Raw genomic sequence first — 18965 nt, forward strand, 5'->3', positions numbered from 1 at the left:
TCTGTATCCAAAGCAACGCGTTTCAGCTCCAAAGAGCCTTTCTCAGAAGCTTGAGAAAGGCTCTTTGGAGCTGAAACGCGTTGCTTTGGATATAGACTGCTTACTGATCACCTTGGATACAGACTGCTTACACTGCACTGGAGAAACCTTGCTCTTTACCTATCTGTCAATCTCGCATTTGGTGGGCGTGTCAAGACCGGACACGGAAGTGACAGAGGCAACTTTCACAGGAGACATACACGCTGCAACAAGCGCTCCTAGAAACTTTGAAAGGACAAAGAAAGTTTCTCATCTATACCTCATTTGGACACGCAAGAACCTTCTTATATGACTTGGAACTGCAAATAAGGTACCTTATTCAAAGTATGTTGATTAATAATATCGCAAAAGACAAACTAAGTGTTCAATAACTATTGTGATATATTTACTGTGATATACAGAAAACGGCTCAAACACCTAGCCTAAATCTTTTGGTCATATCACAAAAAGGCTTATTTCAAAAAGGCTGAAAATAAACACCTATTGTTGAACCAGGTGTCAATAGTTGTCTTCAACAACGATCTCTAACAACTGTATTTCTACCAATTATACCTTATTTTCTACCTTTGGGGCATTTTATGAGCGAAAAGCCAAATCTTTTACAAAAAGTATTTTTAAATACCTACCAAGGTATAAACTGGACTTGCTAATTTTACACACATATATCATATACTAATTTTAGCTACACCTCAATACAATTGGTTGGTACCAACTTTCTCACATAACCACTTTAAGATTAAGCAATTTCGACTGACTGTTTTATATTGATTCTAATAAAAGAATATTATTTTTAACCAATAATCTTTGTATATTTTTTTATTATTATTTTTTATTTTTATTTTTCAATTAGAACTTAATAATTTTAAGATATTACTCTATGAAAATTCTTTAAAAACTAAAAAACGTTTTTTTCTATACATTTATTTATATAAACATAGACATAGAAATACAAATACTACTAAGACCATTGTCATTTGGTAGATATTAAGCCAGTGTTTGCACACAGGCGCACACATATAAAATAATTACAAAGTTGCCTGTAAAATAAATATTAATCCTAAAATAGCTACAATGTAATTATAATTTATATTCTAGCTATATTAGGATTTATTTTACAGGTAAGTATTTAGCTTTAAATAGGAATAATTTATTTAATAAGAGTTAATTAATTTCGTTAGAATAAAATTATATTTAACTTAGGGGGGTGTTAGTGTTAGGGTTAGACTTAGCTTTAGGGGTTAATACATTTATTATAGTAGCGGTGAGCTCCGGTCGGCAGATTAGGGGTTAATGTTTGAAGTTAGGTGTCTGCGATGTTAGGGAGGGCAGATTAGGGGTTAATACTATTTATTATAGGGTTAGTGAGGCGGATTAGGGGTTAATAACTTTATTATAGTAGCGCTCAGGTCCGCTCGGCAGATTAGGGGTTAATAAGTGTAGGCAGGTGGAGGCGACGTTGTGGGGGTTAGATTAGGGGTTAATAAATATAATATAGGGGTCGGCGGTGTTAGGGGCAGCAGATTAGGGGTACATAAGGATAATGTAAGTTGCAGCGGTTTAAGGAGCGGCAGATTAGGGGTTAAAAATAATATGCAGGGGTCAGCGATAGCGGGGGCGGCAGATTAGGGGTTAATAAGTGTAAGGTTAGGGGTATTTAGACTCGGGGTACATGTTAGGGTGTTAGGTGCAGACGTAGGAAGTGTTTCCCCATAGCAAACAATGGGGCTGCGTTAAGAGCTGAACGCGGCTTTTTTGCAGGTGTTAGGTTTTTTTTCAGCTCAAACAGCCCCATTGTTTCCTATGGGGGAATCGTGCACGAGCACGTTTTTGAGGCTGGCCGCTTGCGTAAGCAACTGTGGTATCGAGAGTTGAAGCTTTGTTAAAAATGCTCTACGCTCCTTTTTTGGAGCCTAACGCAGCCTTTTTGTGGACTCTCAATACCAGAGTTATTTTTATGGTGCGGCCTGAAAAAAGCCAGCGTTAGCTACGCGGGTCGTTACCGACAAAACTCCAAATCTAGGCCATAGTGTCTTAAAACTGCATTTTCCAAGGTTATTTTGACTTGAGTGTTCCTTTAAGTATGCTTAACTGCTTAGTGCTTTTGTATTACAACAATGGAACATTGTACTGTTCCCAATGATCAATTTTATTTACATAATTAAGTGTGTTTAATTGTTAACACGCAGTTGTTCATTTATCTTTTTTTTGTCATTTAAAAAGCAGAGTTTGCCTGTTGAAAACGCCACCTATACAGAAACTATGAATATTGCTGTATTCTCTGTGGAGAAGCTAGGTAAAACAGGAGATAACAGCATAAATTAAACTCCTAGTGGGGAAACCGCAAGAAATAGATAATTTTTGCATCTAAAATAGATGGTTTTGCTCATTGAACCCCTAGGGGTCGATTTATTAACAGCCGAATACTGCTATATGCAAACTGCTATATGAAACTGTTTCCCAGAAATGTGGGCGGAGGGGGGGAGAGAAATTGGAACCATATCAACAAATGTAGGACATTGCATAATTTGACTGAAAGAAAATATGTGTAAATCTCTACATAAGAATTCATGAGTAGACATTTAAAGGAACATGATATTGCAATAATGCATTATAGAATTATATTATTGCACCAATGCTTACTCCGATATGTTTAATTCCTGCAAAACACATAGGGCCAGCTTAAAAGTGCGACGCAAACGGTTTTGCTCTAAAGCAATTGTCATTTTGCAAGCCATTTTCCTTTCGCTGATATGTTAAGTTCAATAAATAAAACCTCATTTCTTAGTACTATTTTAATTTGGGTTAATTTTGGAGTTTAAATATCAGTATATAATTTTGCATTGTGGGGGGATAATAGTTTATTTAGATACTTTGCGATGTGGGGGGGGGGGGGTGGCTGTTTAGGAGTTAGTGGTTTATTTAGATACTTTGCGATGTGGAGGGGGTGGTGGTGTAGGGGTTAATAGTATTACTTAGTGTTTGCAAAGTGGTGGGATGCCTGTTTATGGGTTAATAGTATATAGTTTTTGCGATGTGGGAATGGCAGTTTAGGGGTTAATAGTGTAGTTTATGAGTGTAAGTATACTTTGTAATGTATTTTTGTTATGTTTTGTTCAAATTTTTATGGGGGTTGATTAGATGATTATTGAGGGCTACCATTTTTTAGGCCATAATCAACTAACCACCCCCATACAGGCACTATTGTATGTAAATTATTATGCATTTATTTTTTTCTTGTGTTGTTTTTTTTCAATATAAATATGTATTTTAACATTTATAATCATGCTACAAAAGGCATTAGTGTTACAATTGTTTTATTGCATAACAGGCATGCAGTTATGTGATACTATAATTATAAAGCAACTGTCTTTTTTAACATTATATTTTAAAAATATATTTATTTTTTATTTACAATAATAAATGCATCAAGCAAGAATATCTACATTTTAATTTATATATCCAATACTTAAACTAATATGCATTATACATGACCATGCATTTTATTTAAAGATTGTAGTCAGGCCTTGCATTGATTTTCAATATTTAATAAGTATTGCATATACATTAAAATTTATTTATGTTAGCTTGTTGTGTTTATTAGTGATAACAAAGAAATATATGTTAATATGTATTTATGTTTTTATTTTATAGTAGTCAGTAGCATTAAATAATATTTTTACATAGCATGCATGCAGTTATGTAGATCTATAATATTAATTGTACTGTATTTAATTAGAAATAATAAACACAACCAACTACATTAATTACATTTTAATTTATATGCAAATATTTAAACATGATCTATTCTACATAACAATGCATCATTTAAATATTGAATATTTATGTTTTGAGCCTTAGCTTCTACAGTTAGTTTTAGGTTATGGCAGATTAGGAGTCATTGTTTAAATAATATGCATAATCATGTACAATGCATATTGTTTAACATATTGTGGATATCTTTAAAAGGGATTTAATGTTTGCGTAATATTATTTTAAACATAAACATATATTTTCAAATATATATTAATGTTTGAAATATGAGCAAGCAACTATTAAATCCCTTTAAAGATATCTCCAATATTTTAAATAATCTATATTGTACATGGCAATGAATATGTTGTCATGGAGATAAGGTAAACGCTGGAGGACCGGCAAAACCTCTCTGGGCCTATCCAGGCTCCTGGAACTCAGCGTTGGACCGGAATTGAGCCCTAGTCTTCCGCTACTTAAAAGGGGTGTCGATCGAGTAGGGTGCAAGGGATCAAGGAGGACTTTTAGTATGTTGTCGGCAATTTGATGAGGCACATAGGGATCATTTTTGTTTTGGGGTGATACCTTCTGGGAGGAATAGGGGAATGGTTTTCAAGTGTCCTCCATTCTCCTAGAAGGTTGCACTACCAAAAAAGTGGTATCCCTATGTGCCTCATCAAATTGCCGACAACATACTCAAAGACCAACTTGATCCCTTGCACCCTAGTCGATCGACACCCCTTTTAAGAAGCGGCAGACTGAGACTCAATTCCGGTCTGGCACTGAGGAGCCCGGCTACACCGGAGAGGTTTTGCTGGTGCTATGCCAGAGTGTAGATTAGCCGTGACGTAGATGTAGGCATTCAGGGGGAGTGACATCGCCCTGCTCGTCAGCATCACTTGGACATGCCCTTTTGGACATGCCCCTTTCTTTAGAATATTCTGACGGTCTGACAATGTTTTTAACATCCTGACCTCAGACAGAGCATGCAGTTATACAGACCTTAATGTCCCTTTAAATACAATATGTTTTGTTTTTCTATTAAAAAAATGTAATTAAAAAAAAAAAAATCTGCATATGAGTTTCGCACTTCTGCTAAGGGAGGATCATTGGCTGACAGGTACTTCCTGCTAAAGATCATTGACTGACAGGTACTTCCTGCTAAAGCTCATTGGTTGATAAGGAAAGAAACAAATACTGCAGTATCAGTTTTATTTGCTTTTTATTTAAATAGATATTAAACTGTGCTCCTTTGGTGAAAAGCTACCATTACAGTACTTAGGTTTCATGGTCACATGATTAGGTCACATGGTCACATAATTAGGTTATATGGTCACATGATTAGGTTACATAGTAACATGATTTTTGCAGCAAAAGTCCTACACTGAACATGGGCAATAAACTATTTGCAGCTATCAGATAGGTGTCTCTTAGCACCAGTTCAGAGAAAATAATGCTATTCTGCCTCTCTACAGAGGGCCCCAGCCCACTTGAGGGCTGTAACAGGAAGTAATGGACAGTGCATACATTTGTTCTCCCATTTTCCTGCCCCTGTATCATGTGAAAGACATCAGCTAATCACAGACTAGTATATGTATACCCTGTGAGGTTGTGCACATGCTCAGTAGGAGCTTGTTCTCAAGAAAGTGTGTTTATAAAGAACTGTGCAAAATTTGATAATGGAAATAAATTGCAAAGTGTCTTAAAACTGAATTTTCCAAGGTTATTTTGACTTGAGTGTTCCTTTAAGTACGCTTAACTGCTTAGTGCTTTTGTATTACAACAATGGAACATTGTACTGTTCCCAATGATCAATTTTATTTACATAATTAAGTGTGTTTAATTGTTAACACGCAGTTGTTCATTTATCTTTTTTTTGTCATTTAAAAAGCAGAGTTTGCCTGTTGAAAACGCCACCTATACAGAAACTATGAATATTGCTGTATTCTCTGTGGAGAAGCTAGGTAAAACAGGAGATAACAGCATAAATTAAACTCCTAGTGGGGAAACCGCAAGAAATAGATAATTTTTGCATCTAAAATAGATGGTTTTGCTCATTGAACCCCTAGGGGTCGATTTATTAACAGCCGAATACTGCTATATGCAAACTGCTATATGAAACTGTTTCCCAGAAATGTGGGCGGAGGGGGGGAGAGAAATTGGAACCATATCAACAAATGTAGGACATTGCATAATTTGACTGAAAGAAAATATGTGTAAATCTCTACATAAGAATTCATGAGTAGACATTTAAAGGAACATGATATTGCAATAATGCATTATAGAATTATATTATTGCACCAATGCTTACTCCGATATGTTTAATTCCTGCAAAACACATAGGGCCAGCTTAAAAGTGCGACGCAAACGGTTTTGCTCTAAAGCAATTGTCATTTTGCAAGCCATTTTCCTTTCGCTGATATGTTAAGTTCAATAAATAAAACCTCATTTCTTAGTACTATTTTAATTTGGGTTAATTTTGGAGTTTAAATATCAGTATATAATTTTGCATTGTGGGGGGATAATAGTTTATTTAGATACTTTGCGATGTGGGGGGGGGTGGCTGTTTAGGAGTTAGTGGTTTATTTAGATACTTTGCGATGTGGAGGGGGTGGTGGTGTAGGGGTTAATAGTATTACTTAGTGTTTGCAAAGTGGTGGGATGCCTGTTTATGGGTTAATAGTATATAGTTTTTGCGATGTGGGAATGGCAGTTTAGGGGTTAATAGTGTAGTTTATGAGTGTAAGTATACTTTGTAATGTATTTTTGTTATGTTTTGTTCAAATTTTTATGGGGGTTGATTAGATGATTATTGAGGGCTACCATTTTTTAGGCCATAATCAACTAACCACCCCCATACAGGCACTATTGTATGTAAATTATTATGCATTTATTTTTTTCTTGTGTTGTTTTTTTTCAATATAAATATGTATTTTAACATTTATAATCATGCTACAAAAGGCATTAGTGTTACAATTGTTTTATTGCATAACAGGCATGCAGTTATGTGATACTATAATTATAAAGCAACTGTCTTTTTTAACATTATATTTTAAAAATATATTTATTTTTTATTTACAATAATAAATGCATCAAGCAAGAATATCTACATTTTAATTTATATATCCAATACTTAAACTAATATGCATTATACATGACCATGCATTTTATTTAAAGATTGTAGTCAGGCCTTGCATTGATTTTCAATATTTAATAAGTATTGCATATACATTAAAATTTATTTATGTTAGCTTGTTGTGTTTATTAGTGATAACAAAGAAATATATGTTAATATGTATTTATGTTTTTATTTTATAGTAGTCAGTAGCATTAAATAATATTTTTACATAGCATGCATGCAGTTATGTAGATCTATAATATTAATTGTACTGTATTTAATTAGAAATAATAAACACAACCAACTACATTAATTACATTTTAATTTATATGCAAATATTTAAACATGATCTATTCTACATAACAATGCATCATTTAAATATTGAATATTTATGTTTTGAGCCTTAGCTTCTACAGTTAGTTTTAGGTTATGGCAGATTAGGAGTCATTGTTTAAATAATATGCATAATCATGTACAATGCATATTGTTTAACATATTGTGGATATCTTTAAAAGGGATTTAATGTTTGCGTAATATTATTTTAAACATAAACATATATTTTCAAATATATATTAATGTTTGAAATATGAGCAAGCAACTATTAAATCCCTTTAAAGATATCTCCAATATTTTAAATAATCTATATTGTACATGGCAATGAATATGTTGTCATGGAGATAAGGTAAACGCTGGAGGACCGGCAAAACCTCTCTGGGCCTATCCAGGCTCCTGGAACTCAGCGTTGGACCGGAATTGAGCCCTAGTCTTCCGCTACTTAAAAGGGGTGTCGATCGAGTAGGGTGCAAGGGATCAAGGAGGACTTTTAGTATGTTGTCGGCAATTTGATGAGGCACATAGGGATCATTTTTGTTTTGGGGTGATACCTTCTGGGAGGAATAGGGGAATGGTTTTCAAGTGTCCTCCATTCTCCTAGAAGGTTGCACTACCAAAAAAGTGGTATCCCTATGTGCCTCATCAAATTGCCGACAACATACTCAAAGACCAACTTGATCCCTTGCACCCTAGTCGATCGACACCCCTTTTAAGAAGCGGCAGACTGAGACTCAATTCCGGTCTGGCACTGAGGAGCCCGGCTACACCGGAGAGGTTTTGCTGGTGCTATGCCAGAGTGTAGATTAGCCGTGACGTAGATGTAGGCATTCAGGGGGAGTGACATCGCCCTGCTCGTCAGCATCACTTGGACATGCCCTTTTGGACATGCCCCTTTCTTTAGAATATTCTGACGGTCTGACAATGTTTTTAACATCCTGACCTCAGACAGAGCATGCAGTTATACAGACCTTAATGTCCCTTTAAATACAATATGTTTTGTTTTTCTATTAAAAAAATGTAATTAAAAAAAAAAAATCTGCATATGAGTTTCGCACTTCTGCTAAGGGAGGATCATTGGCTGACAGGTACTTCCTGCTAAAGATCATTGACTGACAGGTACTTCCTGCTAAAGCTCATTGGTTGATAAGGAAAGAAACAAATACTGCAGTATCAGTTTTATTTGCTTTTTATTTAAATAGATATTAAACTGTGCTCCTTTGGTGAAAAGCTACCATTACAGTACTTAGGTTTCATGGTCACATGATTAGGTCACATGGTCACATAATTAGGTTATATGGTCACATGATTAGGTTACATAGTAACATGATTTTTGCAGCAAAAGTCCTACACTGAACATGGGCAATAAACTATTTGCAGCTATCAGATAGGTGTCTCTTAGCACCAGTTCAGAGAAAATAATGCTATTCTGCCTCTCTACAGAGGGCCCCAGCCCACTTGAGGGCTGTAACAGGAAGTAATGGACAGTGCATACATTTGTTCTCCCATTTTCCTGCCCCTGTATCATGTGAAAGACATCAGCTAATCACAGACTAGTATATGTATACCCTGTGAGGTTGTGCACATGCTCAGTAGGAGCTTGTTCTCAAGAAAGTGTGTTTATAAAGAACTGTGCAAAATTTGATAATGGAAATAAATTGCAAAGTGTCTTAAAACTGAATTTTCCAAGGTTATTTTGACTTGAGTGTTCCTTTAAGTACGCTTAACTGCTTAGTGCTTTTGTATTACAACAATGGAACATTGTACTGTTCCCAATGATCAATTTTATTTACATAATTAAGTGTGTTTAATTGTTAACACGCAGTTGTTCATTTATCTTTTTTTGTCATTTAAAAAGCAGAGTTTGCCTGTTGAAAACTCCACCTATACAGAAAATATGAATACTGCTGTATTCTCTGTGGAGAAGCTAGGTAAAGCAGGCGATAACAGCATAAATTAAACTCCTAGAGGGGAAACCGCAAGAAATAGATCATTTTTGTATCTAAAATAGATGGTTTTGCTCATTGAACCCCTAGGGGTCGATTTATTAACAGCTGAATGCTGCAAAATGCAGCTGTTTCCGTGCGAGCCTTCAGGCTCGCCGGAAACAGAAGTTAGGAAGCAGTGGTCTTAAGACCGCTGCTGCTAAACTTGTCTGCCACCTCTGAGGCGGCGGACAGCAATCCGCCCGATCGGGTTGATTGACACCCCCTGTTAGCGGCCAATTGGCCGCAAATCTGCAGGGGGCGGCATTGCACAAGCATTTCGCAAGGAATGCTTGTGCAATGAAACATTCCGATGGCATTATCGATGTCTGGCGGACATGATCCACTACAGCAGATCATGTCCGCCAGACACACGGTAAATCGGACCCCTAGCCTTGAGTAACATTTAAAAATCTATTAGGCTTTGCTTATAAAAAAAGATAACATGACCAGCTCTGTCTTTTTGCAGACTCAGTCAATTTAAATTGGCATATCCTTGAGAACAATAGGTGATGGCTTTAGTAGGCAAAATAAACAATTTCAAGTACAAAAATAAACATGAAGGAGCAATTCCTTATACATTGGTAATAAGTATAACAAGTCTTTTGTAACAAAAATGTTGTTTGACATTTTTCAGGTAAAAATATTTTTGATGTATAAATACTGTTCTCACTAAAACACAGTGGTCTCGTTTGTAGATGGATAAAGCTTGGTAACCCATATTCTAAGTGCATTATGAAAGTTTATAATGGTGAACATAAAAATATAAACAAAAAAAATATAACACAAGCAACATTTATATAAACAGCTTTCCTAACAAAATAATACTAGTGGTAATGAAGATTATAACAAATTAATGTGGCTTTAAATGCGGTAAGTAGTGATTACTGAAAGTACAAGTACAAAGCAAAGCAGTGAGCCTCTTATTGTCATTCGCCGCCCCAAAAGTGAAACAAAGAGATGTTCAAAGGTTTGCTGGTTTCTGGTCATTTGCTGACATGAAAATTTATCACAAACAGGATAACAAATACAATGAAAGAAAAAATGGACAGCGCCGTTGCAGCAATATTGAGATCTCGAGCTGTATAGCTGTAGGTAATAGCGCCACTGTGATCACCAACCAACTTCCGGTCTCGACTCTGCAGGCAAGAGAGATGGGATTAGGTAATTAATAAATACAGAACTAAAGGAGCGAAACAAAAACACTTTATCATTATTAATATTACTACTAATAATATATCTATTTATAAACCGACAACCTATTACCTTGCTATAGAATAACCTATTATTAGAGTTTTCTTCTTTCTAGTAGCCAGATTTTCTAAAGCTGCCTGAACAAGCGAGATTATCTAAACAGATCTCTCAGTGCTATAAAGGTAATAAGAGGCAAGTTTTACCTTGATATCTGTGTAGCTTGCCAAAGGGCGTAACCTACATTTCTGTATGTGCAGGATAAGCGCAAACATTACAAAATAGTATTTAATGTACACATTAAAAGTGTACAACATAGTTTAAGAATAAAGTTAAAATTAGAAATAGTACATAATTCACATGGTACATTTATATACTATATATACTGTATATATTTTACCAAACAAACATCAGAGATATATAGAAATATGTATTTAAGAATAAATTGAACATGATCTGCTTTGTGAAGAACATTGGAATGTGAAATATTAATATTTCATGTAGGGTTAGTGCACTTGAGAAAATGCAATCGGGTTTGGGTAACTTGTTGGATGTGAGCTTTTTTTTCAACTTTTCATTCTACTGCCACTGTGAAGTCCGCCTCTGCAAAGATGGCCCCTGGATGAAGAGGGCCACAGCGTTGAAGAAGATTGCGGAGCGGAGTAGGCGGTAGAGGCTTCTGAAGTTTGCCTGTGCCGCCATGTGGATGGGTCCCTGATGCATGGATCATGGATGAAGAGGGGCCCGGTGTGGATGAAGATTTTATTTAAAATTTTATTTTATGATAGTTTTTTTAATTAGATTTTATTATTTTTTGGGGGGTGGGTGGTTGCTTGTATTGTAGAGGGGGGTGTTGTATTTTTTCTAAATATAAAATAGCCGTATTGACTTTAGGGCAATGCCCTACAAAAGGCCCTTTTAAGGACTATTTAAGGCTTTAGTTTTTTTGGGGGGGGTGTTTTTTTATGGGGCATGTAGGTTAGTGTTAGGTATAATGGTGTTTTTTTTTTTATTTTATGCAACTTAGACTTTTATTTTTTCAGTAACAGATTTTTATTTTTATTTTTAATTAACTTAGGGGTTATAGTATATAGCAATGCCCTACAAAAGGCCCTTTTTAAGGACTATTGTAAGGCTTTAGTTGTTTTTTTTTTGTTGGGGTGTTTTTTTTTTATGGGGCATGTAGGTTAGTGTTAGGTATAATGGTGTTTTTTTTATTTTATGCAACTTAGACTTATTTTTTCAGTAACAGATTTTTATTTTTAAGTAACTTAGGGGTTATAGTTTAGAGGGGGATTAGGTGTTAGGAAGAGAAGGGTAAGTTTGCATTGGGGGTTGTGGCAGTTTAGGGGTTAATAGGGTAGGGTACTTGCAGTGGGCTAGTGGTGGTTTAGGGGTTAATAGTGTAGGGTACTTGCTGTGGGCTAGTGGCGGTTTAGGGGTTATTAGTGGTGTAGGGTACTTGCTGTGGGCTAGTGGTGGTTTAGGGGTTAATAGTGTATGATTCTTGCAGTGGTATAGGGGTTAACATGATATATACTTGTGGTGGGTATGTGGTAGTTTAGGGGTTAACAGGATAGGTACTTGCGGTTGGTATGTGGCAGTGTAGGGGTTAACAGCATAGGTGCTTGCAGTGGGTATGTGGCAGTTAAGGAGTTAACAGGATAGGTACTTGAGGTGGGTATGTGGCAGTATAAGGGTTAACAGGATAGATATTTGCGGTGGGTATGTGGCAGTATAGGGTCTAAAAGGATAGATACTTGTGGTGGGTCTATGGCGGTATAGGGTCTAAAAGGATAGATACTTCTGGTGGGTATGTGGCAGTTTAGGAGTTAACAGGATAGGTACTTGCAGTGGGTATGTGGCGGTTTAGGGGTTAACAGGATAGGTATGTTGGGAGCTTGGAATATTTTAACATGCTCGCTCAACATAGTGGCGGATCCCTTGGAAAATGTTGCCGATTGGCAGCACTTTGGATCATTGGGCCTGTATCACTGATCACATGCATTTATTTCTCCTAGTCCTTGACTGACATGAAGCTGCCACTTTAACAGAGTGAAATGTGATTCCAGGCAGCGAGCAAAGCCAGAGACTGAGAAATCAGTGGTGAGGAGGGAGTGAGTTTAGAAGGCTGGACTTGGTATAATCATACACAAAGGTACCAGACCAGAAAAGCTGAAGCAAGAAACAATAACAGGGACAACTGAGTGTGACAGGGAAGGAGAGAGCAGTGCAGGAGAGAGCATGTTAAAGGGATCAGATTGGGAAGCAAGTCACAGTGAAAAAGATGGGTAGTGAGAGGGAAGCTGGAGATGCGGCACTCAAGGCATAAGGGACACCTAAGCTGTGTTAGTTATGTGTAAAAGGTTGGTACAGAGAGGGTGAAGACTTGGTATAAAATGTGAAATATAAGGACATGGTATAGCTGGGTAAGGTGGTGGCGTTGTTTGTTTAGATAGGCATGGATGGAAGTGGGGCTCTGGAGATAAGATTATAAGGTAGATTTATTAAGTAGCGGATGCTGCAATCTACCCCCGAAGTTTCAGGTCCACCTGAAACTTAAGTTAAGAATCAGCGGTCATAAGACCGCTGTTCCTTAAAGGGCCATGATCCCCAAATGTTGAATCACATGAAGTGATGCAGGGTAGCTGTAAAAAACTGACTCGAAAATATCACCTGAACATCTCTATGTAAAAAAGAAAATATATTTTACCTCAAAATGTCCTAAGAATTCACACCCCCTTGTAAAGGACTTTAAGCAGCAAATCAGTATGCCTGTCCCGGAACAGGCAAGGGAGCGTGTCTAATGCACACTTATGTTATTTCCCTATTCAGTTTAAGGAAGTTTAATATGAAATCGAATGACAGTTAAGTGAAATCTCATGAGATCACAGTAAAAGAGTTCATGACCTCAGCAATGTTGATGCCGATTGGCTGCAGTTCATTTCTTTCTTTCTTTTTTTTTTAACCTGCAGCTGGACAGCAGCTGAAATATAACTTTTTACACAGCACTTACTCTGGTGAGCTGAGAAAATTGTGGGGTAAAATATCTTCATTTTTTACATAGAGATGCTCAGGTGATATTTTCCTGTCAGCTTTTTACAGTTATACTGCATCAGTTGCAAGTGATTTAGCATATAAGTATTATGTCCCTTTAACTTATCCGCCACCTCTGAGGTGGCGGACTGCAATCATTCCGATCAGATATGATCAGGATGATTGACACGCCCTGCTAGCGGCAGATTGGCCGCGAATGTGCAGGGGGCGGCATTAAACAAGCATTTCACTAGAAATTCTTGTTCAATGTTAAAAGGACAATCTAGTCCAAAATAAACTTTTATGATTTAGATAGAGAATTTAATTTTAAACAATTTTCCAATTTACTTTTATCACCAATTTTGCTTTGTTTTCTTGGTATTCTTAGTTGAAAGCTAAACCTAGGAGGTTCATATGCTAATTTCTAAGCCCTTGAAGGCTGCCTCTTCTCTCAGGGCATTTTGACAGTTTTTCACCACTAGAGTGTGTTAGTTCATGTGTGTCATATAGATAACACTGTGTTCATGCACGTGGAGTTCAGGTGAGCCAGCTCTGATTGGCTAAAATGGATGTCTGTCAAAAGAACTGAAATAAGGGGGCAATGTTTCACCGCTAGAAGGTGTTAGTTCATGTGTGTCATATAGATAACACTGTGCTCATGCACATGGAGTTCAGGTGAGCCAGCTCTGATTGGCTAAAATGGATGTCTGTCAAAAGAACTGAAATAAGGGGGCAGTTTGCATAGGCATTGATACAAGGTAATCACATAGGTAAAAAGTAAAAAGTATATTAATATAACTGTGTTGGTTGTGCAAAACTAGGGAATGGGTGATAAAGGGATTATTTATCTTTTTAAACAATAAAATTCTGGTGTAGACTGTCCCTTTAAATGCCAACAGCGTATGCTGTCTGCATTTAGCAATGACGGGCGGACATGATCCGCTACAGCGAATCATTCCCGTCTGACATTTAATAAATCTACCACTATGTGTCAGCGGCCAAGTGGGTAGTTGAGCACAGACAGGTCACAGAAATACATGGGTGAACTAAAAAAATATGTTACTTAGAAAATCATTATCAGTGTGTTGTATAACAGGCACACATCCCATGCATATGATAAAAGGTTATTGTAATAAAATGACTATCTTCACCTTCCGCTCTGCACTCTCAGTTCCCTGTCTCTCTACTCTCATTCTCTCTCTCTCTCTCTCTCCATTTTACTGTCTCTCTACTCTCATTCTCTCTCTGCCTCTCCACTTTACTGTCTCTTTACTCTCATTCTCTCTCTGCCTCTCCACTTTACTGTCTCTTTACTCTCATTCTCTCTCTGCCTCTCCACTTTACTGTATCTCTACTCTCATTTTCTCTCTCTCTCTCCATTTTACTGTCTCTTTTCTCTCATTCTCTCTCTCTGCCTCTCCACTTTACTGTCTCTCTACTCTCATTCTCTCTCTGCCTCTCCACTTTACTGTCTCTTTACTCTCATTCTCTCTCTGCCTCTCCACTTTACTGTCTCTTTACTCTCATTCTCTCTCTGCCTCTCCACTTTACTGTCTCTCTACTCTCATTCTCTCTCTGCCTCTCCACTTTACTGTCTCTTTACTCTCATTCTCTCTCTGCCTCTCCACTTTACTGTCTCTCTACTCTCATTCTCTCTCTGCCTCTCCACTTTACTGTCTCTTTACTCTCATTCTCTCTCTCTCTCTCCATTTTACTGTCTCTCTACTCTCATTCTCTCTCTCCATTTTACTGTCTCTCTACTCTCATTCTCTCTCTCTCTCTCCATTTTACTGTCTCTCTACTCTCATTCTCTCTCTCTGCCTCTCCACTTTACTGTCTCTCTACTCTCATTCTCTCTCTGCCTCTCCACTTTACTGTCTCTTTACTCTCATTCTCTCTCTCTGCCTCTCCACTATACTGTCTCTTTACTCTCATTCTCTCTCTCTGTCTCTCCTTGTTAGTCTCTCTCTCTCCACTTACTCTTTTTTTTCTCTGCACTCTCTGAGGGGTACTTATCAACGCGTCTACTTTACCTGCCTTCGCCGGTCCAATACGCCCGCCTAAGCTCGCCTACCATCGCCGCCGCGGACCTGAATACGTTCGCCTAAGATATCAAAAAAGCTGTTAAAAAGCCGCGCACCAAGTACGGGGTGATGAGCAGCGGATTGTGAGAGTTATCACTCATCCGATCTCTTATTGATACCCCTGTCACTAAGCACCCACACTAACTACACTGTTCTACCCCCTATACTGGCGCCCCCGGAGCCCCCCGCAACTAAATAAAGTTACTAACCCCTAAACCGCCGCTCCTAGACTCCGCCGCAACTCTTATAAATGTATTAACCCCTAAACCGCCGCTCCCGGACCCAGCCGCCACCTACATTATACCTACTAACCCCTATCCTGCCCCCCCTATACCGCCGCCACCTAGAATAAATTTATTAACCCCTATCCTGCGGATCCCGGACCCCGCTGCAACTAAATAAATAGTTTAACCCCTAAACCGCCGCTCCCGGACCCAGCTGCAACCTATATTAAACTTATTAACCCCTAATCTGCCCCCCTACACCATCGCCACCTATAATAAATTTATTAACCCCTATCCTGCCCCCCCATACACCGCCGCAACCTATAAGAAATTCATTAACCCCTAAACCTAAGTCTAACACTAACCCTAACACCCCCTAACTTAAATATTAATTAAATAAATCTAAATAATATTTCTATTATGAACTAAATTAATCCTATTTAAAACTAAATACTTACCTTTAAAATAAACCCTAAGATAGCTACAATATAAATAATAATTATATTGTAGCTATCTTAGGATTTATATTTATTTTACAGGCAACTTTCAATTTATTTTAACTAGGTACAATAGCTATTAAATAGTTATTAACTATTTAATAGCTACCTAGCTAAAATAAAGAGAAATTAACCTGTAAAATAAATCCTAACCTAAGTTACAATTACACCTAACACTACACTATACTTTAATAAATGAATCCTATTTAAAACTAAATTGGTTCAGCCAATCGGATTGAACTTGAATCTGATTGGCTGATTGAATCAGCCAATCAGATTTTTCTACCTTAATTCCGATTGGCTGATATAATCCTATCAGCCAATCGGAATTCGAGGGACGCCATCTTGGATGACGTCACTTAAAGGTACCGTCATTCGTCGTTAGTCGTCGGGAAGAAGAGGATGGATCCGTGTAGGCTCTTCTGAAGATGGCTCCGCTCCGGATGGATGAAGATTGAAGACGCCGCCTGGATGATGACTTCTATCGGATCGAAGACCTCTTCAGCGCCGCCTGGATGATGACTTCATCGGATGGAAGATTTCTTCGGCGCCCCTTGGATGATGACTTCTGCCACTCCGGATCTCCTCTTCAGTTCCATCGGTGCTCGGCTGAGTGAAGACGACTCAAGGTAGGATGATCTTCAAGGGGGTAGTGTTAGGTTTATTTAAGGGGGGTTTGGGTTAGATTAGGGGTATGTGGGTGGTGGGTTTTAATGTTGGGGGGGTTGTATTTTTCTTTTACAGGCAAAAGAGCTGTTTTATTTGGGGCATGCCCCGCAAAAGGCCCTTTTAAGGGCTGGTAAGGCAAAAGAGCTGTTTACTTTTTAATGTAGAATAGGGTAGGGAATTTTTTTATTTTGGGGGGCTTTGTTATTTTATTAGGGGGCTTAGATTAGGTGTAAGTAGCTTAAAATTGTTGTAATATTTTTTAAATGTTTGTAACTTATTTTTTTTATTTTTTGTAACAGCTTTTTTTATTTTTTGTACTTTAGTTAGTTTATTGAATTGTATTTAATTGTAGTTATTTGTAGCTAATTTATTTAATTAATTTAATGATAGTGTAGTGTTAGGTTTAATTGTAACTTAGGTTATGATTTATTTTACAGGTAATTTTGTATTTCTTTTAGCTAGGTAGTTATTAAATAGTTAATAACTATTTAATAACTATTCTAACTAGCTAAAATAAATACAAAGTTGCCTGTAAAATAAATATAAATCCTAAAATAGCTACAATGTAATTATTAATTACATTGTAGCTATCTTAGGGTTTATTTTACAGGTAAGTATTTAGTTTTAAATAGGATTCATTTATTAAAGTATAGTGTAGTGTTAGGTGTAATTGTAACTTAGGTTAGGATTTATTTTACAGGTTAATTTCTCTTTATTTTAGCTAGGTAGCTATTAAATAGTTAATAACTATTTAATAGCTATTGTACCTAGTTAAAATAAATTGAAAGTTGCCTGTAAAATAAAAATAAATCCTAAGATAGCTACAATATAATTATTATTTATATTGTTGCTATATTAGGGTTTATTTTAAAGGTAAGTATTTAGTTTTAAATAGGATTAAGTTAGTTAATAAGAGAAATATTATTTAGATGTATTTAATTCATTTTTTTTTTAGGGGTTAATACATATATTATAGTTGCGGCGGGGACCGGGAGCGGCGGTTTAGGGGTTAACATATTTATTATAGCTTGCGGTGGGCTCCGGGAGCAGCGGTTTAGGGGGTAATAACTTTATTTAGTTGCGGCGGTGTAGGGGGAGCAGATTAGGGTGTTTAGACTCAGGGTACATGTTAGGGTGTTAGGTGTAGACATTTCCCATAGGAATCAATGGGATGACTGGCAGCAGTGAACCTGAACTTTCGCTATGGTCAGACTCCCATTGATTCCTATGGGATCCGCCGCCTCCAGGGCGGCGGTTTGAAAACCAGGTACACTGGGCCGGAAAAGTGCCAAGCGTACCTGCTAGTTTTTTGATAACTAGCAAAAGTAGTCAGATTGTGCCGCACTTGCGGAACATCTGGAGTGACGTAAGAATCGATCTGTGTCGGACTGAGTCCGGCGGATCGAACCTTACGTCACAAAATTCTACTTTTTCCGGGCAGCAGGGCTTGATAACTAAGGCGAATAAGCCTCGCCACAAATACGCTGCGGAATTCCAGCGTATTTGAGGTTGACGGCTTGATAAGTACCCCCCTCTGTATGTATGTATATATGTGTGTGTGTGTGTGTGTGTGTGTATGTATGTATGTATATATCTATGTATGTGTGTATGTAGGTATATACAGGGAGTGCAGAATTATTAGGCAAGTTGTATTTTTGAGGATTAATTTTATTATTGAACAACAACCATGTTCTCAAAGAACCCAAAAACTAATTAATATCAAAGCTGAATATTTTTGGAAGTAGTTTTTAGTTTGTTTTTAGTTTTAGCTATTTTAGGGGGATATCTGTGTGTGCAGGTGACTATTACTGTGCATAATTATTAGGCAACTTAACAAAAAACAAATATATACCCATTTCAATTATTTATTTTTACCAGTGAAACCAATATAACATCTCAACATTCACAAATATACATTTCTGACATTCAAAAACTAAACAAAAACAAATCAGTGACCAATATAGCCACCTTTCTTTGTAAGGACACTCAAAAGCCTGCCATCCATGGATTCTGTCAGTGTTTTGATCTGTTCACCATCAACA

At 37.1% G+C, this 18965-nt stretch overlaps 1 protein-coding gene across 1 annotated transcript in view; it reads right to left on the reverse strand.

Annotated features, from left to right (window-relative positions):
• Positions 1-8410: 8410 nt before the first annotated feature.
• LOC128666106 (dispanin subfamily A member 2b) overlaps positions 8411-18965 on the reverse strand; it is a 19890-nt gene continuing 9335 nt past the window's right edge. The window contains exon 2 of the mRNA XM_053720516.1: positions 8411-10361. Within this exon, the coding sequence (XP_053576491.1) occupies positions 10209-10361 (153 nt within the window). The 3' untranslated portion in view covers positions 8411-10208. The remainder of the gene's footprint in view (positions 10362-18965) is intronic.

This window comes from Bombina bombina, chromosome 7 (genome assembly GCF_027579735.1).
Source record: "Bombina bombina isolate aBomBom1 chromosome 7, aBomBom1.pri, whole genome shotgun sequence".
Lineage (NCBI taxonomy): Eukaryota > Metazoa > Chordata > Amphibia > Anura > Bombinatoridae > Bombina > Bombina bombina.